Genomic DNA, 27,254 nt, shown 5'->3' on the forward strand with positions numbered 1-27,254 from the left:
AAATGACATTAGATTTGTGGGTGGAAACATGAACAGAAAGTGTGTTCTAATGGATGGAGTGTGTTATGCCAGAAATGTGAAGCCTCACTTAATCTTGCCATGTAGGCAGTGTATCATCTCATCATCACAAGAAAAGAAGTGAGTATAGAACAGCAAGATTCTGTGAAAGAACAAGAGCACATTTGCTTATCTTTTGGTTTAGCTATTGTTTTATTGTTATTGCTAATCTCTTATTTATAAGCTAAACTTCATCTTAGATATGTGTGTTTAAGGGAAATAGCGTATATTACATATTAATTATATACACTTTATATAAATGTATATGTTGTATCAGATTATCTGTTGTGGTATTGCACAGCTTGGGTTAGGATGGCCTTTATATTAATAATGACCTCAGTGTGCAAAAGTCATGATGCTAGCTAGCCATTTGGATACACTAAGGAGAAGTCACAAACTGTGTGTGTGTGTGTGTGTGTGTGTGTGTGTGTGTGTAGGTGTGTGTGTAGTTTGATACTGTCTGCAATTTCAGACATAGGACTTACACTTTGCATATAAGGAGGAATTACTACAGTGTTTACAAACACTAACTCATTGTGTCAGTTTGTTCTTCCCTAAGAGACTATGATAGATAGGGCAATTTATAAATAACAGATATTTGTTTTCTTACTCAGAACGATCAGAGGAACCCAGTTATCCATAAAGGCATTTGCCTAGGAGTTAGCCACTGTTAAGTAGACAGGGAACATGAGCTTATTTGTGTGTCTCCACTGGTTTATCCCCGTGCTGACTAGTTTTATGTCAACTTGACACATACCTCGACTGGGAAAATGCCCCCACTAGATTAGCCGATGGACAAGCACGTGGTGCATTTTCTTTGATTGTTGATCACCGGAAGAGGACCCAACTCACTGTGGGTATTGCACACAGTGCTGGGATAGTGGTCCTTGGTGCTATAAGAGAGTGGGTTGAGCAAGCCCTGGGACAGCACTTCTCCTGGCTTCTGTGATTCAGTTCCTGCCTCCAGGTTCTTGCCCTGAGTTTCTGCCTGACTGCCTTGGATGGTGTACTAATACAGAATGGTTTTCCTCCCCAAGTAACCTTTACTCATGAAGTTTTAATCAGTAGAAGAGTAGAAACCATCACTAAGATGATCTCTCTCAAAGTACCAGGAGTTTTTTTTCTACTCTAAACTTATATTTTCTTTGGAATTTCCATCTAGGAGACTACAAAGTGATATTCTTGCTTCTTTCCCTTAAAACTTAAGTTGGCTTGAACTTTTAGCTCAGTAATAAACAGAGAGATGGCTAGTTCTGTATTTTAGTTTCTAATATTAATGGCAGTCTTTACTGAATTAAATGTAACACCTTGATTTTATATACAACCCCCTTTTCTTAAAAAAAAGAGAGTGGTTAAAAAAGAAACTGTTTTAAACAATGAGCCCTTAGTCAATCAGTTAATGTTAAAAAGAGTACACTTTACTATGTCTACCTTTTACTATTTATTTATTCTTTTTTTATGTAATTTTTAGGGGGCAGGGTTTCTCTGTAGCTTTGGAGCCATCCTAGCATGGAACTAGCTCTTGTAGACCATGCTGGCCTCAAACTCATTTTAATTCAATAAAATTATTTTTGGATAGCACTAACAATAGGGGTACTTTTTCATTTCTTTTTTCTATTTTTTTATTGATTTTATTGAACTATACATTTTTCTCTGCTCAACTCCCCTGCAGCCCTCTCCCATGGTCCCTGTGTTCCCAATTTACTTAGGAGATCTTGTCTTTTTCTACTGCCCATGTACATTAGATCCACGTATGCCTCTCATAGGGTCCTCATTGTTTTCTAAGTTCTCTGGGACTATGATTCAATAAAACAGAAGGAAATGTCTCATCATAATCGCATGTTTCATGCAAAGTCAATAAAAGCAAAACTACTTCATTTTCCATGTTATTTATTTGATTTTAATTTTCTTGCGTGATGAATGTCTGAATATTATCACTAAGTATAAGATTGTTGAAGTGGGAAAAATAATGGAAAACTGACGATGGAGTACAGTAAGGAATGGGCTTTTGGAGTTGGGAATGGCAGTATATAGCTAATCCTAGCTACCAGGAATCAGGCAGGGAAACCGAGTGGGAAGCCAGATTGGGTTATATACACCCAGACCCTTTCTCCGGAGAAAAAGAAAGGAAGTTAGCTCTTTACCTGGAGTATTCAAAGTAAGTAAATGATCGAAAACCAAGAATGGGAAATATCCAAAATAAAGATTGTAGAAACACACATTCATAGGGTGATTTTATCTCATAGATACTCAGATCAGATACATATTTTCTAACTGAATATAAGATATAATTATTTTGCTGGCTTTAAAGTAAGGTCTCAATGAAAACTGCTAAGTTCAAAAGCATTATTATGCCTTATTCTTTTTCCCTTCGTTTTGAGATAGGATGTGTTCAGGGTTGGCCTCGAACTTGCCATGTAGACAAGAACAACTCTTTAGCATCTGATCAGACTGTCTCCCACATGCTAGATCCCAGACCTCACGGTCAGGCTTGCCATATAAAGTTAAGGGACTAAACAAGGCCTGTGTGTGTGCTAAGTAAGCATATACCAACTCATCTACGACTGCAGTGTGGAAGTGGTCATTTTACTCTTCATAAATCAGAAAGATAAATAGTTCATATTTTCCCTCTTACTGAAAATAGGTTTTTTTCTTATATAATATATCCTCATTAAGGTTCCCCTTATTCTACTTCTTCCAGCTCCTTCTGTCTCCCCTGCCACCTGGATCCACCCTTCCTCTCATTAGAAAACAGACTTCTATGGGGTAATAAAATATAATGAAACAAAACTAACACTTCAGAATTAGACAAAAACAAACAGAAGGAAAAGAGCCTGAGAAGGCAAAAGAAACACAGATCCACTTGTTTGCACACTTAGGAATCCCATAAATTAAATCCCATAAAATGCTAAACTCCAAACCATAATATATACACAAGGACTTGTAGGGTAAAAGAGAGAAGAAAATTTTTTTTTTAAAAAAATCTAAAATTTAAAGAAAAAAAAAAAAGACCACCGACATGACATTATGAGATAAGGAACCTCCAAAAATTCCATCGACTATCATAATTTTAATAATCTAAGGGTTGAGTGCAAATCTCTAGGCTAGTATTTATGTGCTGGGCCATTTAATGTGGAAGATCTTTAGTTAGATTTATTTTTTAAAATAGAATAGTATTTAATCATATTCATTGCCACTTGAAAACAGTGTGTAATTCTCTCAAGAAAGCTAAGTTACTCAGAGTGAAAGTTATTCCCTTTTTCTTATTCCATTTATTATTGTGCGGAATGTCATGGTCCTGCACATCAATTATTCATGTCTAGAATAAAAAGCAGTCCACTTACTCAGTGTAGGTGAGCCCATTAGAATATCTGGAAACGATTCAAATGCAGATGAGTTCATTTCTTGTTACAATGTTATGGTCAAATGTTTAATACATATTTTAAAGTTAGATTTAGAACATTTTTATACAGTCATCCTTTTATGGAGTGAATGTATAAATACATAGCTCCCCATTTTCAAGTCTCACTTAGCACCATGTTTGAGGCAGTCTAAATAAATACCCTCCCTGCATAAGGATTGAAGCTGATCATTTGATAATGGAAACTGATAGGTAAATGTTAAATTCTAATTTGTCATCAGAAATGCTATAGTTGAGGCATGTTTACTATCTGGTGGAGTTATACTTCTTGCTGCTGTTGAAGAAAAATCAACTGTCATATCAAAAGTGAATAATTATAAAAGAGTGAAAGGCAATGGGAAATAATCTGACTTGTTATTAGTTCAATTTAACAATTAATTCTTCAGCCTTTGAGTTTTATCTTTTAATTATGTTTCACAGCACTAGATGTAGTTGCTTTGTGTAACACAGAGTGAACAAATTTTTACTGTCTTATATTCTAAATAACTCTCAAAATATACATATAAATGCTTTTGTTTCATGGATTCCCCCTCCCCTCATATTAACCATAGATTTTTTTTTATCTCATACAGTGTAAACTGACTTCAGTTTCCCCTTCCTCTACTCCTCTCAGTTGCTCACCTTGTCTCTCTTTAGAAAAGAACAGGCTTCTAAGAGATATCAATAAAACGTTACAAAATAAAATATAGTAAGATGAAACAAGAACCATCCTGTCAGAGTTGGACAAGTCAAGCCAACAGAGAAAGAAAAGAGCCCCAAGAGGAGGAACAGGAGTCAGAGACCACTTGTTTACACATTCACTGCTACCTGAAAGCTATGGTATATACACAGAGGCCCTGGTGCACAGCTCTGTCAGCTCATAGGCGCTTTGCTCAGTTGTCTTAAGGGTCCTTCTTTCTTCTGGAGATGCTCTGCTTTTTACTAATGTGGTCCAAGACCTTTGCTTTATAAGTCTCATCTGGTCATTGGGCATTTGAAAGGACAGCTAACGAAGAAGTTAGCTCTCATTTCAAGTACTTACTTATAAAATAAATTTGCTTAATTTTGTTTTGATTTCATAATGAAGCAGTTAATATAAATATCTATTAAACTCACTTGCCTGCTTGAAAATTGGAAGTTACATGGGTGGCTTGCATTATATTTTTATTGGAAATGTGGTGGTTTACATGAGGTTGACCCTCCTGGGCACAGGTTTTTGAATGGTTGGCCCTGGGTTGTTGGTGCTATGTGGGGAGACATTGGGGCTTTGAGAATTCATCACTTTCCCAGGTCACACTCTGTGCTCCTGCTTGTGATTAAAGATGTGATCTCTTAGTTTCTTGCTCCCGCCACCGTGCCTGCCTCTTGCTGTTATTCGTCACCTTCACATCCCTCAGGAACCGGAAGCCCAGATAAACTTTATTCTGTAAGTTGCTGTTGGCGGTGGTGTTTCTATCATAGCAGCAGAAAAACAAATAATACGGGAGTCAGTGTCCCAGATGGACAGGTACTGCCTGAAGGTTCTCACAGGCGTAATTATTTGGAGATCTTGTTAACACACAGTGCCAGGACCTCTGGCTGCAAGGGTTCGGATTTCTCGGAGCCTGCGATTTGCATTTCTAATGAGCGTTAGGAGAATGCTGATGTGCAAATCTGTGGGTCACACTTACCCTCACAAGATTTAAAAGTAGTTATCTTTTCAGTAGCTAGAAAAGGAGGAGGCTGCCACAGATGAGTCAAAGGAAATACTAAATGTTCTCACAATCTGTTTTCCATGAATAAGATACTGACATACTGTTTAGAGGAATAGGAAAGTACTGAAATAGGCTTTTGAAGAAAAAAAAATTGTGAGATTTCATTAAAGTCCATAAAAGTTTTTAATGATTATATATTTATTACTACTGTTTCATATAAAATGAAAGTAAAATGTTTTCATATCGGGAAGACACAACTCGTTATTTTTAATGTATGAGAACTTAGTGATATATCTAAAGAAGAAAATCATAGGAAAGCATACCTATGACGGTCCAGTTGCATAGAGAGACCACTTACGTAAAACATTTTTTTCTAAATAATTTCCCTCATTTGAGTATTAACAAACAGACAAGTAAAAAGCCAGAGGTAGCATGTGCTTGTAATCCTGACCCTGGGGAGGTGGAGACTGTCCCTCCTGGGCCTGCTGGCTAACCCGTCCAGCCTGTGTGTCTAGTCTAGCTCCAAAGTGAGAGACCCGCTATAAACACACAAAAGGAAGCCTGTGGATGGCGCCCGATGAAAGAGGCGTCTGTGTGTGTCACTACACTTAAGAGCACACACAAAGCAAGGGGGCTTGAAGTTGGGATGGAGAGGAAAATCCCTTAGAAGTCAGAGGGGCAGAGGGAAGATCACATAATGGTAAATAATAGAAAAGAGTGCTTAGGAGAAACGTGATCTTGCCACGGTTCGGGGAGCAGGGGCATGGATTTACCTGTGGTAAAATGCTTGCCTACATATGTGAAGCCCTGGGATTAGTCCCCAGCACTACAGAAAGAAAACAGCCGAGCTATGGCACACGGCCTTTCGCCTTCCCTGAAATACCACCAGCTGTCTTTGGGCGCTGGCCTCCCCTCATTGTTATCTAATTTTACCATTTTGAGATAGCACACTAACCTAGTCTCTTGTTAGTCATCCCCTCCTGAAGTCTCAGCAGCAGCAAATGGCCTTTATGAAAGGCATCACTGGAAACTTTTCAGTTAGATTTAATTTATTGTATGTGCTCACACAAGTGCCACACCATGTGTGTGGAGATGAACGAACAACTTGTATGAGTCACTTCTCCTTCCACGGTGTGGGCCCCAGCTGTTGAATTCGGGTTTTCAAGCTTAGCGCCTGCACTGCCTGACTTTGTGCGTCAACTACACCAGCTGCCATCATCAGAGAGGGAGGAGCCTCAGTTGAGGAAATGCCTTGATGAGATCCAGTTGTCAGGTATTTTCTCAATTAGGGATCAGCGGGCAAGGGCCCAGTCTATGGTGGGTGGCCTGGGTTCTATGAGAAGGTGGGTTGAGTGGGCCAGGGGAAGCAAGCCAGTAAGCAGCTCCCCTCCATGGCCTCTGCATCAGCTCCTGCCTCCAGGATGCTACCCTGTTTGAGTTTCTGTCCTGGCTTCCTTTAATAATGAACAACAAAGCTGAAGCATAAGCTATTAGGTTTATTAATACTCCTCCTTCCCCAACTTTCTTTTTGGTCATGGCGTTTCATCACAGCCGTAGAAACCCTAACTAAGACAGCAGCAAATGCCTTCACCTGAGCCAGCTTGCTAGCCCCCTTACCACCCCCAACCTTTATTTTTATGAGGGGTTCTACTTGTTTTCAACAGTCCTAATACTAAAACCCCCCTTTCTGTTGTTTGTTTGTGAAACAGGGTCTCTTCTTTAGACTGAGACTGGCCTCGAACCTCTGGCCATCCTGCTTTCATCATTCTGTGTCACCGTGCCTGCTTTTAAAACATTTTTTATCTACCCGTAATCTTACTTACAGCTTCTATTCATTTGTCCTGTTTCTAGCTCTTGGATGAATGTATATGTATATTCATTTTTTTTTTCTAGCCAGACTTCTGTGTTGGGGAATCACTACCTCATCCCTAGTTCCCTCTGTTGGAATACTAGGTTATTGGTATTTAAAGAAAGGTGGCAGCGTGTGTTCCCAGTATATCTGTGACACACTTGCATTCTTATTTGAAAGTACGTGTTGGAAGGATAAAGGTGTTCTCTTTTCCAGGAGAAAAGTTCACAAGGGAAGGAATTGACGTGTGCAGTTATAAAGGCTGGCCAATTTCAGTTGGCAGAGTGCGCCAGGGGTTAGAGACCCAAGGAGGAGCTCCTGTTACAGTCCAGGTGTGAAAGCAGCTAACAAAAATCTGTCTTGCTAGGGCATCGTCATCTTCTCTGTGTCTTCAGTTGATGATATGGAGCATACTTCCATTGTAGCGGGTAAATGGGTTTTACTCAACACACACCCATTTAAATGTTAATGTTACCCAAGAGCACCATCATGGAAACATCCAGAATAATGTTTGACCAAATACCTGGAAACTGCCAGTAAGCCAAATTGACAAAAAGAGATTAACTATTACAAGCAGAATATGCATTTCTATTGAAATATGAAAATGGATTATGTGGTATAATTGATGTGTTTTGGAATAATTGCGAGGGAAGAATGCCATGAGAGTGATAACGTTATATACAAAACAATCTGTAATTGATTTTTACTGAGAATTATCCTGACCTACTTTTCAATACTTACTGTTAAATCCCAAAATGAGGTTCCAAAAGGCAGGGTGATTTTTTTTTTAAAGTGGGAACATATGGACTCAGCATCTAGATTTTAGCACACAGTGTTCTTTGAGGTGAATTTATTTTAGATGCTTGTAATTTTCTCTTCCCATAGTTGAATGTTCCATATCTTTCCATTATACTAAAGGAGCAAACAGAATATTTTCCTTTGACTCATAATAACTTACTCATGGAGTGATTATCTTTCCTTTGTGCTGTGTATATGTGGGAAGGAGAGGATAAAAGCAAGGCAGTTTTCTACAGTGATTTCTGAAGGTTTTAAGAATATTTTTGCATATGTTTGCACTTGAAAAAATATGATCTAAGACCCGATCACTGTAATGCAATCTAAAGAAGTTAGTACCTGTGTGAGCTAATGACTAGTAATCCAGTGAAACTTCTGTTCTTGACTTCAGAATCCTTAATGAGCTTGCTAGTATATGCAAGGCCCTAGGCACCGAGGAAAAAAATTGATTAGAGAATTTCTTAAGTATGATAATTTCTTTGAGTTCAGTGAGAAATAATTACATAATTATAGCGACATCAATAAAGGTAGCTCATTTACTTGATTTTTATTACTCCCTCCTGTAACAATAGGGCATGGATACAGTTCTTTTTATATACCACTAATTGTGTACCACAATACAGTAGTTGGTAATTACCTTAGAGAAATCGGTAGTCTCAATAGATAAGTAATTTTTATTTATTGTTTATTGAAACAATTCTCAGTACATAGCCTTTGCTGACTGGAACTCTGCTATCTAGCCCAGGCTGGATTTAGATTCTGTACCTTCCTGCCTTGGCCTCTAGTTTGCTGAGATTACAGTTGTGTGTCAGTATGCTCTGCTCAAGATAATTCATTTCATTTGTTTTGTTTTTTAGACAAGGTCTCACGTGTTCCAGGCTGGCCTAGAACATGTTATGTAGCCAACGATGACCTTGAGCTTCCCTTTCTTGTGCCTCCACTTCTAGAGGGATGGGATTATAAGCACGTTGCTACCATACCCTGTTTCTGTAGTGCTGGGGATCAAACCCAGGGCCTCCTGCATGCTAGGCAAGCACTCTGCCAACTGAGGTTGGATTTTTGTTTTTTTCTTGCTTTTGAGATAGGGTATTTATTATGTAGCTCTGGCTGACCCTAAACTCACTAAATAGACTGTGCTAACCCTAAACTCACAGAAATCTGCCTTCCTTGTGTTGGAAAGCTTAAGCATTATTTATATCAAAACAGAAAGTTTGAATTTCAGTAGACATATATTCAAAAGAAAGGTACTATAGAAATGAAAATATGTATAGGACGAAGTAAAAAGCAGAGTTTTGATAACCTTAGTCCCTAGATTTTATCTTCCTTCTGTCCCATACCAGGCGGCTCCTGACATGAGACAGAAATTCTGAATTTTTCTTTTAACACCATGCTTGGATTTAGAGGAGAGCCACCATCCAACTCCAAAGCCAGCTTTGATTTTAAGTGAGTTGTGACTGCTATTATACTGAAAAGTAGGAAGATGTGTATGTTTATGTAGTGAAATTTTACGCTGCTAAGTGTATTGGTATCATAAGTCAGATTTCTCTTTGTTTGGTGATTCTTCCTGGATAGCTATCTTTTCTTCTTTAGGCATCTAGAAGTCCAAGGTGTCTCTACTTTTCAGAGATGGGTATTTTCCTGCAAAGACAAGAACAGAATTTTGCCCCAACCCTTATGAAGTTTCCTTATAACCTATAGGATTGTCGCCTCTGTCATTTCTGTTTATCAGGAGATTTCTCCTTTGCAAATCGAATCTTGATTTCTTTTGATGGTATCTATAGCTTTTCTTTTTCTGTGGAAACAAGATCAAAGACCTTTTCCAACGTAGCATAGCTCCTGATTTCTATTCTGCGGTCAAGACATCCTTGAAATTCTTGATTTAATTCAGAAGTTTTTTTTCTATTGTCCAATGTCTGTCTATAGCTGTTGCTCCTTTCTCATTAAGAAATTAAAACATTAAGAAAATTCAGGGTTAATAAAGCATTATGCAATCTATTTCTGGATGTCTTTTTCATCCCTCTCTATTTGTTTAACATATCCTTTATAGTTTAGTTTGATCTTTCTGTAACTGCATGACCTGTAGGATTTTTGGTACACATGTAATATGCTCTATATTATAATAAGCAAAAACCTCTTTCATTTTCATAGAAACATAGGCTGGAGCATTGACTGTATTTGTGCAGATATACCCATGATGGCCATAACTTACAGTAAATATGTGATTACTGAATCAGCCATTTCTGAACTCAAAGCAGTTGCCCATTGAAAACCTGAATAGGAGTTTCCTGATGATAATAATGGGTTGCCTCGTTTGTCTCCTTTTGCTCTATACTCATTGGTCATTGTAGGCCTTTGCCATATCTTCTAAATAACCCAGAAGTTTGGGGCCTTCTATGTGGATGATTTCCAGAATAAACATTATTTTTTGGAACACCCTGTCTACACTCCCTTCTCAGATGGCCTATTCTACCACAATTAAAGCATTTGGTATTTTGATGTCTTTCATACATTTGGAAATCACTTTTACCCAAGCCTCAGTATTGTAGTCAAAGGACTTAACGTTGGCTGTGTGTAGGATCCACTTGTCCACTGGTGTTGATCTTACCTTTAAGGGCCCAAGTGTCTCTTTTCATTCTAAGTTACCATTTTCAAAAGCCAGAGATTCAATGAGTACTTGTCTAGCTTCTGGATCTGCTACCCCTCTTTCTACAACTGTAGTTAATCTTTGCAAAAAGTCACTGAATGGTTCTCTTGGGCCTTGTATAACTTTAGTATTTGACTCAGTTCTTTTTCTTGGTTCTTGAATCTTGTCCCATGCATTCAAGGATGCTGTACTGCATAGGGGCAAGATGTGTTTATTGTATGTAGCATGACTATACAGATCAGCATAAGACCCTTACCAAGAATTTTGTATTGGGAGGCCTCAAAAGCTCTGATTGTACCTTGATGTTCAAGGATCTTAGCCTCCTCTCTCCAATAACTCTTCCACTGAAAGTGTGGACCATGATCTAGTACAGCTGAGACTAGTTGAAGTCATTCATTTGGAGTAACCTTATTTCTTGAAGTCTGTGTATTTTCCAGATTCCTCACATATGGTGAATGCGTGTCATGAGATACTACTGTTTGCTTAATATCTTTTAGATCTTTCATATATATAGGTTCCCATTTACATTCTGTATATCCTTTTGGGTATTGAGTAATTGCTGATATTTCAATGGTAATAGCAGGATAAGTAGCTAAAACTCTTGATAAGTCATCTCTGACTCTGAGAGGTACTGGTGATGCTAAGTCTTTACTATTGTCTTTTGCCTGTACCTTGCTTATCAGTTCTGATAATTTCCGCAGTCAATTCAAATCTTTTTATCACTGTTTTTTTTGTAAGGTCTGAATCTCTTGACTTGTCAATATTCCTAATGATTTCATCAAATCAATTAATTTCTGGTTCTCATCCTGTACATGTGATTCTAAGTTTTCAAATTTTTCCATTAATAATATCTTTCATCCTTAGAGATTATTTGGATGGCATGTAGATTGCCTTCCAGGAGGGGATGTTCTATATGTTAGCTTGTCATAACTTCTTAACAGATTTTTGATTTTTAATTTCAACAGTATGAATCCTTTCAGATAATCTCTCAGTATCATTGTAAGGTTTCATTAACCCATTGACATAGAGTGAATTTTAAGGTTATCATTTCGGTGGTATGAATCCTTTCAGCCAACTTCTCATTACTAGTCTGTGAAGTCTATCATTTCTAAAAGTTTCTCATTCTTGACTCTGTTATCAAACCATTTCTTTAAAGATATGAATTATTGAGCTGATAGCTGCTATGGTTTAGAAGATATAAGTCCCAAGTAAGTCATATATCTTTCCTAGAATTTCATCCATTATAGAAACAAAATGGTTATTAAATTGTTGGATGGGAATATTATCTGTCATTATCTTAGTAGTGGTTTACAAATTGCAATAACTTACCTCTATTAAAATTCTGGTTTAGTTGAGACTTTTAAGGTGCAATAATGATGTGGGCCAGAAAAACCTGTGGATTTTCTATGCAGATGGAATTTTGTTAAAGAGATGCTAGTCAGGACAGCCGTGCAGCACTTGAATACAGTTTGCAGGAGTCAGGAATCTGTAGTAGCCACATGGGAGTTGCATACACACAGGGCTGGGTGCAAGCCGAGGGACCACAGGAGGCACAAGAAGCTGTGAAGGGCTGTGGGAAGCCATGTGGGTGCCCTGTGGGGTGGCAGCAAGGACGGGCATGGCAGGAGAAGAGGCTAAGCCAGGGCTGGTGGGAGCTGGGAATGTTGGTGCTTCTCCTGATCCCATAAGTTTGGGTTCCAGTTCCTAGAGCTGGAATTCCAATCCCAACTCTGGCCTGGGCTGGGGGCTAAAAAGCCTCAGGCAAACAGCTTTTTTGTAAATTTGTGTCCCAAATGTTGACCATCAATTAAAGCATGATTAATAAAATCTCAGAGAAAGAAATTGGGGTTCTACCTGAAGATCTAAAAAGTAAAGCAGCCTGCCACTGGTTCTTATTTCTACATCAATGCAAAATGGCCATCCTAGCTCCAGGAATCTCAGAATGAGACTAAGAGCTGTTTCCTTCCATTTTATAATCCTCTCTAGGGCTGGGATTAAAGTCATGCACCACTGGAATTAAAGGTGTGTGTTACCACTGCCTGTTCGGTAAAGCTGACCAGTGGGACTGTTTTACTCTCTGATCCTCAGGCAAGTTTTATTTATTAAAATACAAATGAAATGCCTGTACAACTGTAACCACAGTCTCAACAGCATATTTAGGTTATACTTATTTGATCTTGTCTCAAAATGGTGAGGCTCACTTGTCTTATTAATATATACAGCTGTCAGCATTTTACCAAGTGATTCTTTGGCCACACTAAAATTAGTTGTTTTTAATATTCAGATGGCTATAATGTACATTTTTTTTATCTACTCTCTCTTCTCTATTTTGTTAGTCCCCTGTAGTTAGTTCCCCTAGACCATTTTTGCTTTGTATAACATACATAACTATAAAGATCTAAGAACCACAAATGAGAGAAGACATGGTATTTGTCTTTATGAATGTGGCGTAATTCACATAATATGGCCATCTACAGCTGTATCCATTTTCCAACAAGTGACATGACATTCTTTATGGGTGAGAAACAAATTCCATTGCGTATGTATGCCACATTTTCTTAATCCATTCCTTTGGTGTTAGACACCTTCTGAGTTGGTCTGTAGCAGCTGTTACGAATGGTACCAGGGTGAGCATTAATTAGTGTGCAAGTATTCCATGATGGGCTAGGTTGCTGTCTTTCCAGTAAACACCCCAGGCTTACAGGTAGCTGGACCAAATAAGCATCTGTCTTGAGATTTTTTTTGGGGGGGGGCATCCATACTGACTTACACATTCCCACCAAGTGTGTATGAATGTTCCTTTTCACCTATGTCCATTCCAGTATTCCAGCATCTTTTTTGTTGTCTCCTTAAATAACGTATGCCCTTCTGACTGGCCTGAGGCAGAATTAGTGTAGTTTTGATTTGTATTTCTCTGATAGTAGACTTTTTTTCATATATTTATCGCCCATTGTCTCTGCTTTTCTCTTGTGTGTGTGTGTGTGTCTGCACACACACGTTATACTTGCATGTGGAGGCTGGAGGCTGACACTGGGTGTTTTTCTCTTGATCATCCATCACTTTATATTAAGGCAGACCTTGTTGATCCTGAGCTCACCTATTCTGGTTGCTGAGGTGGGATGCCCTCTTTATGTTGTGAATATGTTTTATTGCCATTGGTTAATAAAGAAGTGCTTTGGCCTATGACAGGGCAGAATATTGCTAGGTGGGAAAGACAATGCAGAGAGAAAGAAGGCGGAGTCGAGGGAGATGCAAACAGCTGCCAGAGAAGCAAATAGAAATTGGTTATTTTAAGTTGTGAGAACTAGTTAATAATAAGCCTGAGTGAATAGGCCAAACAGTATGCAATTAATATTAAGCTTCTGAGTGACTGTTTTAAAAGAGGCTTCGGGACCAGGTGGAATGAGAAACCTCCAGCTACAGGCTGCCATCGCTGCCCGGCTTGTTTGAATGTTTTGGAGACCTGAATCCAGTCCCAGTGCTTAGCGGCAAGTGTTTAATCTACTGAGCAGTCTCCCCGGCCCTTTATTGATAAAGTGTTTTGTTTTTAATTTTTTCTTTCGAAAACCATTGTTCATTTCATTCATCCATGTATTGATTTGGATGATTTTGTTTCATTTCTTGGTTAGTTTTGTAAGTTCTTTGTATATTTTACATATTAACAGTCTGTTGTATGTGTAGTGAGCAAAATTTTCTGTGGGATCAGAACCAAGCAGGTCCCTCAAGGACTCAAGCTCCAGGGATGCCCAAGGCTGTCTGTAAACCTTAATGACTATCATGGTTGAGGGTACCATGGGTGCAACAGGTCAAGGACCCTCCTCCTAGCTCTGCTCTCAAACTGGGCCAACCAGTGTTTTCTGTGTCTGTCCTACCCACTACCACCTACAGCACGAATTCTAAGTGGTGTTAATAATAAAAACCCAGATTCAGTTGTAAAGGTTAAAGCTGAAGATCAGAGAAGCAGAGCGTCAGCCACTAGAGAGTTCTTTTACCTCTATCAGTGTTCAGACTGAAGGGGCGACCCTGTCCTCAGACAGCATCTCCAGACTCCATTTGTTTCCGTGGACCTCAGACTGCTCTGAACTTCTGCTTCCTTTGTCCTTATATGCCTCTCTCTGCCCAGGCGTATCACGTCAGTCTGCACCTCCCTAGTGCTGGGATGAAAGGTGTGGGATCCCAACTGCTGTGATTGTCCAAAGGTGGGCTCTGTTTCTCTTTTAGACAATTCAGTTTTGTGTCACCCAGAGTGGCCTTGAACTCCCTCTGCCTCTGTCTCCCAATTCCTGGGATTAAAGTTGTGTGCCTCTAGTGGCTTATCTCTGCACACTGATCTTCAGGCAAGCTTAAAATACAAATAAAATACCACTACACCCACCCCATCCCCCAACTCTGCTTGCCTCTGTCCCTCCTAAACCACACCATGGCTGAGGACCCAGACATCACCCCTTACATATAGCATCCTTGTTTACATCTTAAGTGATAAGAACATTTATCTCTTTTTTTAACTTTTCTCAAAATTATAGTAATATCAATGTTTAGTGATTTATCTTAAAAAACAAAGTTTTCTGTGTTCCTTGTGATTTTTTTTTTTTGGTTTCCCCTGGAAACAGGAGTAAATATCTCATCACTGACTTATCGTAGTATGTGATACTATTTCCTCCAGTTCTTGAATTACTCCTTTTAGATCCCTAGATTCTTGGGAAGCAGAATATAATCTTGTTAAGCTCACTATAAATATTGCTAAATTGAGAACTTTAAGGAGTCCTGCAGATGGCAGATTTCTGTAGCTTTGTTTACTTCCTATTTTCCTCCAGAGTATCTGATGGTGGAGTGCAGATGGATCTTTATCTGGAAATGCTTCTTTGCTGTTAATATATCCAATCGCCGTGAGTCCGGAATGAGGAAATCCACTTTTCTCGGGGACCATTTCTTCAGTAATTCCTTTCCCCTCTGAGCTAGGCAGTATAGTTCTGGACTCTGCTTTCCCACGGTTGTTAGCACAGTTTCTCATGGTGTTTGCTTACAGATAAATGCCTTTTGTCATTTGACCCTACCGCTGCCAATCTTCAGTAGTCTTTTTTTAACCTAATTAGTGATAATTTTAAAGAGTCAGAACTAACAGTGATGATTTCCAACTGCAGTTTTGACCACAGCTTATGTTACCCCTAGGATGGAAATAATAAGACTGTCAAGTTATCTGCTGTAGCTTTATAGAGTGAGTCTCACAGCTTAATCATTTAGTAAAACCCGTTTCTATAGTTAAATAAGTGGGTTTTTTGTTCTATTACTTCTTCATACTTTCTTCCATGAGAGAGAGAATCCACTCTGCATAGTACTTGGTTACATAAGGATAATAGTGTGCATACTATTTCCAAATTCTTGATTTCTTTCTCATCCATCTATTCTGCCACTTACTTGGGCCGTGGTTGTGGGAGGTTGTGTCACAGCGAGGGGCTTGCACTGTTTAGTCGTGTCTTTCCCATGCCCTGACACTCAGCTCTGGTACTCATCTTTAAATTAGAGTTAAAATGAACCATGCATGGATAACATGCAGTCAACATTTGCCTCCATGCACTCATGCCTGGGTATCCAGGTTGGATGCTGTCAGAGGCCAGATGCCTGCTGTCAGCCCGTCTTGAACAGATGGTGGGCTAGACCCCCGGGGCTGCCTGACCCTGTGTTTTCAGCTGTAGATCCTCTAGCAGTTGTCAGAAGACAGGGCATTGTAACATGGTAAAATCACTTCACCGCTCTCTGGCTTGGTAGAGGTGTGTGTGTGTGTCTGTCTGTCTGTCTTTCTGCACATACACGTAATAGATTTAGGTGTCAGGTTTCCTGGTGGTACCTTAAAATTTACACTCTTGTTGGAGATGCAGAATGAAAGCATATACTGGAAGACTGCTCAGAATCCCAGGTACGTGAGGAACACATGAAATAGCAGTTTCTAATTTTTTGACCCAAACCTTTGATTAAAAATAATATTTGATAGGAACTGGAAGTGTAGCTTAATAGTAGAGTCTTTGCGTGTGAAAAGCTCTGGGTTTGGGTTCCATGTAGCAAAAGCAGAACGTGTGTTTGTGTACATGTGCGTGCATGCACATACTCACACACCCATGAACATGTCCATATGTACAGTCATATTAACACATACATAATTTAACCCCAAACATAAAATACCTTGTAGATTAATATGTGCATTTTTAATTCTTTTGTTGTTATGACTGATAATCCTTATTTCTCTGTCCAGAATAAAGTTTTAGATCTCCCGGATAGATCCGAACCTACAGTTTGAAAAACACTATTTAGGGACTGGTAAGGTAGCTCAGTGGGTAAATGTGCTTGCCACCAAGCTTGATGACCTAGCTTTAATCCCTGAAACTCTCAAGGGGGAAAGAAGACTGACCTCCAGTAAGTTCACCTCTGATCCCACACACACACTGATGCAAGAGTGAACATACACATACACACATAAAAATTAGTAAATGTAAAAGTGTCTTGAAAGCCAAAAAACCCCCCACTAATTTTAGTGTTAAAGAAATATATTTTTGTGTACTTTCATGAGTTATTTGAGTAAAATGATTTTCCTACTCCGCTTTTCATGTCACCTGTCTTTCATGAAATTCTTGTATTTTCTATTACTTATCTGTTCAAAAATCTACAAAAAAAGACATTACAGTCAACCTTTATTTGGCAATTTTAATCATTTCTCATCAGATATAATATTTAGGGGATTTTCTTTATTTCTGTCATCTAGATAACTCTATTGCCTGTTGGTTTAATAGAATATTTCAATGGTTGGTACATGAAGGAGCTTGTTTTTGCTTTTGTTTATCTAATGTTTCTCTGTTTAATTCTATGTGTCTTTCACATATTGTATTTTGATCCCATTCATTCCCTGTGCCTTTGAATCTGCTTTCTGCCCTCACCCCCTACAAACAAAACAAAATTCAAGAAAAAGAAAATAAAATGAAAAAAAATAGGGACAAAATTAAAAAGTGTCATCATGAAAGCTACAGTGCCACTCAACAAACCACGCCCTGCACCCCCTTGTCCATGCATCTCTGCTTGCAAGTGTCATTGCAAAGAGTCATTGGTCTGGCTCAAGGCCCCTGTTCTCTACTGTGCAGTCCATGCTGGGCCCCCACTAGGAATCTTCATGGTCGTCCTGCTGCTGCCCAGAGTTGTGGAGTTCCTGCAGCTTTGGGTCTGTGGGTCAGGTCCCTTCGCATGCTCCAGCAGATCATACACGGGGTGGATGTTGGGACAGGGCATGTCATAACCCTGGGTCTGGGCCTAGCTGTAGGGTTGACCCACAAGATGGGCAATGAAGACCGCTCGCCCACGGTCACAGTTTCGGGGCTGACCCACCCACACCTGCTTACAAGGTTGGCTTTGTTGTGCTGCCCTGCAGAGGTGTGGGCCTGCTCTCTCCAGCGCTGCAGCTGATGGGGGTCAGGGATGGCTCTCCCACTCTTATGACCACAGGGCCAGTTCTCCCACTGCCTCCAATGTTAATAGGCTTGAGAGGAGAGTATTTTTCCCCGTCCCAGGTTGCCATAAGACAGATGGGTAATGGGGACAGCTTTTCCATGGTCACAATTTTGGGTTGTTTTTCATTTAGGGGTCTTTAGGGAAAGCAGTCAGGAACGTTTGAATCTCTGTATCACCTTGCTGAGTTTTGAATATCATGGAGGTTATTTCCTATTTCTTTATATTAATAGTGATTCTAATGAATTGTATTAAAAATGTGGTCATCATATGGAAGTATGTGATCTTTCCTATCGTTCAGTACATAAAAATTATATGAGGTATAGGTTTTACTCATAATTGCTATTTTCAAGTTACTATACCTTTATAGGGAACCATAAAAAATACATAAAATTATATTAGTATAGCTCTAAGAATTTACAGAGATGTAGAAAAAAGCATTCCTGTTCCAAATTGATACCTTTGAAACTAACACTGAAATTAAGACAGAGCAAGAAAGCTCCCATTGTAGTCTGACTAGAGGCGGACAAAATGGTGCTGTAGTGAGTTCTGAAGATGAAAGCAGGGTGCAAACAGCGCATACAGCAAAGGCCATTAATGTAAATGGTGTGACGTATAGCAAACCAGCTTTTATTATGGATAAGGAAAGTTCTTGAGTAATTTATTTTCGTTTAAATAGTTCATGTTTGCATTACAGAGTTTCATGGAAGCCCCCCCCCCTTCTTTCTCTTTCAGACTCAGAAACAAGTGAAAAAATACAAGGAAGTGGAATACTTGAGTTATTTGCAAATCTGTTGACGCCACAGTCTTCCTGCACAGCCAAAGTAGCCAACATCATAGCAGAAGTAGCCAAAAACGGTGAGCTTTTCATCCAGAATTTTCTACTCGGAACATCTTCAGTTTTACACCTTGCTTGCCAGTATGTTTTACTGTGTTTTGATTTCATAGAGTAGACTTTTTCTACTTCTTCTTTTTTTGACTTTATGTTACTATTGTAGATGACTCTCGCAGTTATTTTCTTTATATGTTTGCACTTATTCAGAGTAGAATAAATGGAAGCTACTATTTGTCTCTATTGTTCTCCTATCCTTTATTGATTAGGTCTGAGAGATTTGTGTCACTTGCTTGTCCATCTCATCTCAGAGAGCTGGGTTTTCTGCTCTGTGTTGGTTGCTGGTGTACCCACAGAGCCTACTGCTTTTCTCCCCTGCCCTTCAGTTTTGCATGTTTTCAGCTGACAATTGATAGCAACAGTACAGTTGCGATGTATGGAAAACAGATATTCTGTTTTTCACTCTTGCTTTCATAGAAAACAATTATGTTTTCAGTTCTCTACTGAAAGCCCTTTGGGGAAGAAAAATGATAATATAAATTATATAATACTCAATTGTGTTATATATATATAATGACAGATTCCTTGGAAGAAATATTCCAGGAGCATTTTACATAATTTTAATTTAGTCAGTTTTGGCAAACATCAAATAAATAAGTAAAGCAATTTTTAAGCATAAGGGAGACTCTCATAGTTATAATAATATTTAGTATGTTTCAGTTGGACAGAATTTGGTATTATGCCTTTTATTCTAATATGTTTTTTTAGATCAATACTTTTCACAGGAAATTTAAAAATTTCTGATTTTATTTGAGTAATTACCATGCTAATTGATTTTGCAAAGAACTATTGTTTGAGCTGGGAAAACAATGTACATTTATGTAAATTACCAAAATGGAACTGGCACAAAACACTTCCCTTATTTAAAGCTCATCAGAATGTTTTTCAAGTGTCAGTGAGCTTCTGTATTGGTAAATCACATTTGATTTTCTACTGAAAACTGGTTCTCTATGATTTATATGCCATCATCTAAGATACTGACCTGGCTTGAAAATGGAGCCTCCCAGGATGCTATTTGTTAACTTAAACTCTTTTTATACAAAGCAGCTTGGGTTTTTTTTTTTTTTGATTTATTTATTATGTGTACAGCCTTCCATGTGTGCCCGCATGCCAGAAGGGGGCGCCGGGTCTCATTATATATGGCTGTGAGCCACCATGTGGTGACTGGGAATTGAACTCAGGACCTCTGGAAGAGCAGTCAGTGCTCTTAACCACTGAGCCATCTCTCCAGCCCCAGCAGCTTGGGTTTTTAAGATAAGTAATTTATTTTTAATCTCATCAGAGTCCCAGTGTAGATTTTGAGAATTCAGAAGACAGGCTTCATTTTTTATCATAAGCCCTCTTTTTTCTTATAACATGCATTCTGTATACTCATGGTAGTTCTGCTAGCAGAGGTTTCCTCTAAGGTGCCGTGGAGGCTGCTGGCTGAGCCCTAAAGACAGAGCAGAATGCTGAGCGTCACACTCTGTCAGGCTAATGAAAGGTGTATTCCTCTACTGGTGAGAATAATGGGCATATTTGCATGGTTATTGCTCAATAACCTCATTGTTTTCTTTTTTTAAATAAAAATCCATATTTTACTCTTTTAAAGTTTCATATTTAAATAATATTCAATGAAATTATCTCAGCTGTTGTAAGCTAGGTATAGCTCGGTGAAAAAGAAATGGACACCAGTCTTTAATTGATTGCATGTTAATTTAACAGTTGAGATCTATAGATATTTCTGAAATAAGCATCAATGTGAAAGGAAGCCCATGAGAAAGTGGACAATGTTGTCTCCTTAGTTCATGGGTATCTATAACATAACTCCTTTTTCTTAGGATATTCTGCATTATTAAAACTGTTGATGAAAAATTTAGAGGTTAGCTTTTGAAGTAGAACAGCAATCTCAACCGTGGGAGTTTAAATTGCAGGAAGAGATGCAGTAGGCATGAAACCCTTCAGGCGGAGGGTCTACTTCTGTCACAGCTATCAAAAAGGGTAATGTTTTGAGAATTTTTCAATTAAGAAAAAGAGAAAGATTGTTTATGAGGATACACATGGGCTCTTTGGAACCAAAACAAACTGCGGAGTGGACCCTCTTGAAAGTGGGAGTGAAATGTTTGTCATTTGTTAGTAAGATGTTTTACCGTGAAGGACCAGCTCTTTGTTCATCAGCACATTCTGATAGTGAGTCAGGTCTGAAAGGTTAACGTGAATACCGGATTTTGGAGAATTTTCATCAACTGCCTTTCTTTACTGTAATGGTGTCACTGAGAGTCAGTAAACAGAACGGTAAGCTATAAAGATGAGGGAAAAACAGATTTGAATGACAAGAAAGCACAATTTTTGCTGGCTAGACCTGTGAATGTGTACATGTAAAAAGAGCAGAGATGAGTGACCCTTAAAATGGGTGTTAATAAAGAATAAGAATAGAGATGAGGAATTCAGGATTCCTCTAGGCCTTAGCAATTGAAAACCTTTAAAAATGATTCATTGGAACATTTGTTTTTAACTTTGAACTTTCAGAGTGCCTAGAGTAATAATTGGACTGTTTGATAGCTTGGTTTATAGCCTATCTGTCCTTTCATTATCGTGTTCTCTGGAAGAACACACCCACCACCACGTACTGTTTCTAAACACACCAGTCATTCTCAGAAGACAGTGACAGCTTTAGCTGTGATAAAAGTTAATTAAAGATACTATTGGTTTGTGGTGGAGACCGACAACAATGGATAATACAATACTGTTCATTTTTGTGCACTTGTTTCCCTCATCAGGTGTATAATGGTGTTGTAGCAGTGGACTTTTGAACAGAAAGGTGCTCTTTAAATAGTTTGCTTTGAATATTTCAATAGTACGTGTTTATTTTATTATGGGAGATGATGTATGTAAAATACGTATCTTTCACAGTCTAATTAAGTGTGTCTCTCCTTTTCAGAATTTATGCGAATTCCATGTGTAGATGCCGGACTGATTTCACCACTGGTGCAGCTGTTAAATAGCAAAGACCAGGAAGTGCTGCTTCAGACGGGCAGGGCGCTAGGAAACGTATGCTACGATAGCCGTAAGTGTTAAGACCGTGAGAATACGCCTGTCATTTTTCTTTTTAATAATTACAATTTTCAGATTAGTTTCAATTTGTTGTTAGGACTGACTTTTCTAGATGGGCCAGTAATCTTTGGCTCTGCTTATATTGCAGAACTGATAGAAAGTTGGGTCATCATATTCTTAACTATGACATTGTGGGAAGTAAATTACCCTGTTTTCACAGGAGGTATTTCCTAAGTAAAATACATTACTAAAACTGAGACATTTAAGTTTAGCAAAAATCCACTTACACATCTTTAAATTAGGCCTTACGAAGTATTATCTAAAATGAAAATGCTTAAAAAAGTTTTTAATTTCTAAGTCTGTCCAAATAAAGTTTAATGAATCACCATTCAATAAAACCATTCATAAAAACCATCATCTCACAAGCTAGAGAGGCCCACTGCATTTGCACTGGCTCCATTCCAGTTTGTTACGTCATCGCCATCCTTACCACCTCCTGGAGCACGGTTCTAGACAGAGTGAGCAAGAATCTGTGTGCCGAGTTACTGCCAGCAACCGCAGTTTCTACTTCTCGTCTCACATAGGCAGGAATCCTCTGAGTTTAAAGCTGGATGTCGTGACAGAGGCAGGAGGTTCATGAGTTCAAGGCCAACCTTCAACAGACAAAACCAGAGACTTTCGGTATATTAAAATTAACTAGGCATATTTCAGTTTTCCATAGATTTTTATTTTCTGAAACAGAAAACCAAATACTTATTCAAATTTATACCACCTAAAAATTCAGTTATATTTCTACAGCTGGCGTAATTTTGCCACATTTTCCCTGTTGAGTCCATTCCTCAATGAGTTAGTTGTATTTTACTGTGAACACTAAATATTTGGCTTTTTAAAATATATAACAGAGACTGCTATAAAATGTGATTTATATCTATGAAGCAGATAGAGTGAAAGTTTATACACATTTGTTGCAGAACAGAAAGAAACCCTAGTTATTAGCTGTAATTGTTCTGTAGCATTAGCCCCGTTATTCACGTTCATTGCTCTTTATTGTGTGTGATGATGTCCAGGACATCTTAAAGTCAAATTTAGCTTCCATTTTCCAATCCTTGATGTTGCATATGAAGTTATGTGTGTTCTGCTCTGTTCTTATTCTCTGTATCTTAAGGCATTAGCTTTATTTACAAAACGCTAGTTCTTCGTGTTTGTAATTTTGCATCGTGTGTGTGTGTGTGTGCATGTTTGTGTGTGTGTATATATGCATGTGTGTGTGTGCACGTGTGTGTGGCTTTTATTTGGCACCATAGATTGTGATCTCAGCTCTCAAAAATTATTCATTTAAATAGAAATTATTTCATCCATACTTAGGAAGACAAGCTGCACACAGTGGCAGCTATAGGATGGTTTATGCACGTGCAGAGGGCTGTGTATCGGGGTTTGCATTCCTGCTCTTGTGTGTGTGAAGAATTTAAAGCTTCCAAAAGTATTCTGAAATTATTCAGCTTAATCTTGAATAATTTTTTCCTTCAAACATGGGAGTTATTTCCTATTGTGACTCTTTTGTCCTGGAGTTTCACTTTGTAACGACGAAGTAGAAGATGCTCTGGGATCTCTCGCCTGGCTCTCCTATGGTTTCTATGCACACATCGTCATTTATTTCCTGTGAATTCTAAAGAACCTTAAAGTCAGGGTGGAAAATGTCAAAATAATAAGGCTGTAGTCTGATAGAACTGGATTTCACTGTGATAGTATATACAGTCTGTTCCTTTGTCTTGTGTAATAGAAGGTAGAGCATTTTACTGGCATGCTTCAGGCTGTGACATTAATGTTTTTCATTTATGTAGAAACATTTGTAACTACTTCATCCTTTGAGGACTTTAGTGGAAATTATACTTAAATCGATAACTGAATATCGTGACTGCTCAGCACTGGCAAAGAAAAATGAAGGTGGCCATCTTCCAAAATAAACATAAGTGATTTAGTACTGTAAATCATGTGACAATGTATTCGTTGTACTGTGTTTGCCTACCTTTTAGGACTACTTTCTAATTCTTTTATTTTAAATTAAATTTATGTCAACTTCTTAGTGCTTCCTCCAGAATTATTCTAGAAAAACTAGAGTTTACACTTAAATTCTAAGTTATGAGAGTATAATTCAGTACTATTTAATTATTTGTGAATTTATTTGAAATGCAGTGATTATTTTTTAATTTGTGATAATTAGAATTTTAAGAAACCTGAAAGGGTTCCCCAAAAAAGATTATAATGGCTTCTATTTTACCTAACCAATCATTCCCCCTTTATTAAGAAAATGATCCTTTTTTTGAGAGAGAACAGAAAATATTACATATTAGTAAATTTCAGAGACATGCTTCTTTAAAATACAGCATATTTTAAAGTTTCCAAATTTAACCTGTCAGACCAATTAGGTGAGTTGTATCAGGTGCTCCAGATGAATATGTTTTTAGTATTCAGGGCGGTAGTAGGTGTGCGGTAGATGGGAAACCAGCATTTACAGAGGTTACTGTAAACAACTCACTGTTGGAGAAAAACTGAGGTGTGTGTGTGTGTATGGGTGTGGGTGTGGGTGTGTGTATGTGTGTGTGTGTGTGTATGTGTGTGGGTGTGGGTGTGTGTGTGTGTGTATGTGGGTGTGGGTGTGTGTGGGTGTGTGTGTATGTGTGTGTGGGTGTGTGGGTGTGTGTGGGTGTGTGTGAGGGTGTGGGTGTGGGTGTGTGTGGGTGTGGGTGTGTGGGTGTGTGTGTGGGTGTGTGGGGGGGGTGTGGGTGTGTGTGGGTGTGTGTGTGTGTACGCACACGCACGTGTGATAGACATTTGTTAACATACCTTAGCTAACAGCTTATTTGAAAGAAATAACCATAAAATTCATGGAACTCTAACAAAGAAGTAGGTCAGGCTTCAGAGTTAGTCCCAGCCTTGTCAGTTCCCATTATAGGTGCTCTCCCTAAATGGAAGGAAACGTCCTTATGTAACCCCACACCAGGAAACAGCCGACACGCTAACAAACGGATGAAGGGCTGTGTTGCTGATGAACCTTCTGAATCCATCTCCCTTTTGTATGTGGAGGTGGGAAAAAAAAAAAAAACACCAATTGGGAACATTTCTCACTTAAAATTGTTGAGATTGTTCCTTCCATATAGCCTCCAAGGCATTTCATTATGGATTCTTTTTTCAAAGCATCCAAATAGACTTTTGATGCAAGCAACATTTTAAAATTTGTATGCCAGAGTAACCATTTTTGAGAAGTTTGACATCTTTTAAAGAAGACAGAAAAATTATACTTCAGAAGGAGATCAGCAAAGCTGTGTGCGTTTTAGAACCTGCTCAAGAATGCTGTTTTAAACACAAAAGTAGTAGTATATTTCAGAAATGTGTGCACAGCCCCTTCAAGGCTGATATTTAAAATCTAAGAGAATGATTGCCTTGCTTGGATTTTTTTGTAGCATTCCATAATATTTCCATTGCTCCTTTACATTTATATAGAACTACAAATATTTAAAATTTCTGATGTGATTGTGTATTTCTACAGCTCTCAAGGTCCACAGTAATGTCTCATCTGCATTTGTCAGGGATACATTGATTATTGGAGACTTGAGTTGCTGTTTGTTGATATTATTGCTTGAGTTCAGGAAGTAGCATTTGATATGCTAGTTAAAAGATATGACTAGGGGCTAGCAGAAATTGATTACATAAAATTAAATACATATCCTTTTTATATAAAGAGCAAGATTAACACATTAATCAAAATTTAAAATTAAATATGCTATATAGTAATAAAACAGTACTTGCTATTATATAATCCTATTATTAGAATGTTAAGCATATTTAAGAGTCTTACATGATGTACAGCCTCACTAACACAGAAAATTATAGTTCCACTTCCTGAATGAATGAAATAGCCAAAATGAGTTAGAATTCAGGCTTGCCAAAGGCACTGTTTGCAAAGTGAAATAAATACTGCTTATTTAATCAACTTCAAGTATACCAAAAAATTAGTCAAATACACACATGTATCCATTTGTATGTTAATGATTCTTAATGTGTTACATGACTGATTGATGTGTAGATAGGGGCGTGTAGCATACATATAAATGTGCAGAGGTAGACTTTAGGTGTTTTTCTCTACAGGGATCCTGATTACCTTGAGACAGTTTTTCTTCCTGAACCAAATTCTTGCTGTTTAGACTAGGCTTGTTAGGCAGTGAGCTGCCAGCATCCAGCTGTCTCCATCCCACAATGCCAGAGTCACAGGCACCTGCAGCCATGCTCTGCTTTTTCAGTGGGCCTTGGGGATTGGCAATCAGGACCTCTTGCTTACTAGGCCATCTCCCCTGCTCCACTGTTATATTATTTTTATATACGGACCAAATAATCTCATTTTAACTGCAAATGCAGAGAAGTAATAATAGGTAGAAATGTTTTTTTCTGAAAGTTGGTTAGATGAATATAGGGTAGAAATGCTTTGGAATTATGCAGGTAATCAATATTTACACCAGCTCTGTCAAATAGAGTTATTTATGCTGGCCCTTGGAAATATTTATGTCCGTGATCAATTAGATTATTTGTTGCTGGGATCCAGCCTCAGCTCGGGTTCTGGGTCTTGAGGCAGGAAATGGAAGCTGGTGGAAGGAAAACTTCTGACCACCAAGTGGATTGTACTCAAGTGGTCCTGAGTAGCTCAAGCCATTTTTATTTATATTTAAACAGAGTTTTGTTTTTTTTTTTAACCAGGGTTACATGAACAGTTTTATTATTGGCTTCTATTTTTTACTTTAAGGAATATATCATGATCATTATGAAAGCCCCCATTGTTCTTTTTATGCTTCCCAATACACGTTCTCACCCCCTGCAGACCCTTACTCTAGATAAAGAGTTCGGGATCTTTGCTGGCTTAACTAAATATCAAGCCAAACACATCCTGCTCTTGTAACACTTACCTCAGCTGGCAGCTACTTGCTGTTACAAAGTTAAAAGTAATAGAGGAGGGCACAGTGCTTTAAAGATAGCATTATTCAAACCCAGACAATTCTTTCATGTCTGTAAGATACATTTTTATACAGTTCCCTTTCTACAAGAGGGTCCCATGTCTCAATCTCTCTGTAAAGGCAGACTCTGAGGAAGCACTTTTTTCCCATCTCACTTGCTCCGGAAACCCATTGAGCAGGTACCATCATATGCTGATCAGAAACTAGACAGCACTGTTCCCCACAATTTGGTTACAATGTTAGAGGGTTTTGTTGCCTTTTCGTCTTCTTCAGTGTTTACTTTTAGAAGAAATAGAACTATCAGCTAGTAGCATACAAATAAGATTCTTTTTTTTTTTTTTTTAAAAGTATTTATTTATTTTGTATACAATATTCTGTCTGTGTGTATGACTGCAGGCC

At 38.3% G+C, this 27,254-nt stretch overlaps 1 protein-coding gene across 4 annotated transcripts in view; it reads left to right on the forward strand.

The window, feature by feature from the left end:
- Positions 1-27,254, forward strand: part of Rap1gds1 (Rap1 GTPase-GDP dissociation stimulator 1) — a 113,736-nt gene that overhangs the window by 30,406 nt on the left and 56,076 nt on the right. For all 4 annotated transcript variants that reach the window (XM_041653195.1, XM_041653205.1, XM_041653216.1 and 1 more), the window contains exons 3-4: positions 18,663-18,785; positions 21,740-21,865. In XM_041653195.1, the coding sequence (XP_041509129.1) occupies positions 18,663-18,785; positions 21,740-21,865 (249 nt within the window). The remainder of the gene's footprint in view (positions 1-18,662; positions 18,786-21,739; positions 21,866-27,254) is intronic.

This window comes from Microtus oregoni, unplaced genomic scaffold (assembly GCF_018167655.1).
Source record: "Microtus oregoni isolate MIOR12 unplaced genomic scaffold, Mior012 000000F_ref0000247, whole genome shotgun sequence".
Lineage (NCBI taxonomy): Eukaryota > Metazoa > Chordata > Mammalia > Rodentia > Cricetidae > Microtus > Microtus oregoni.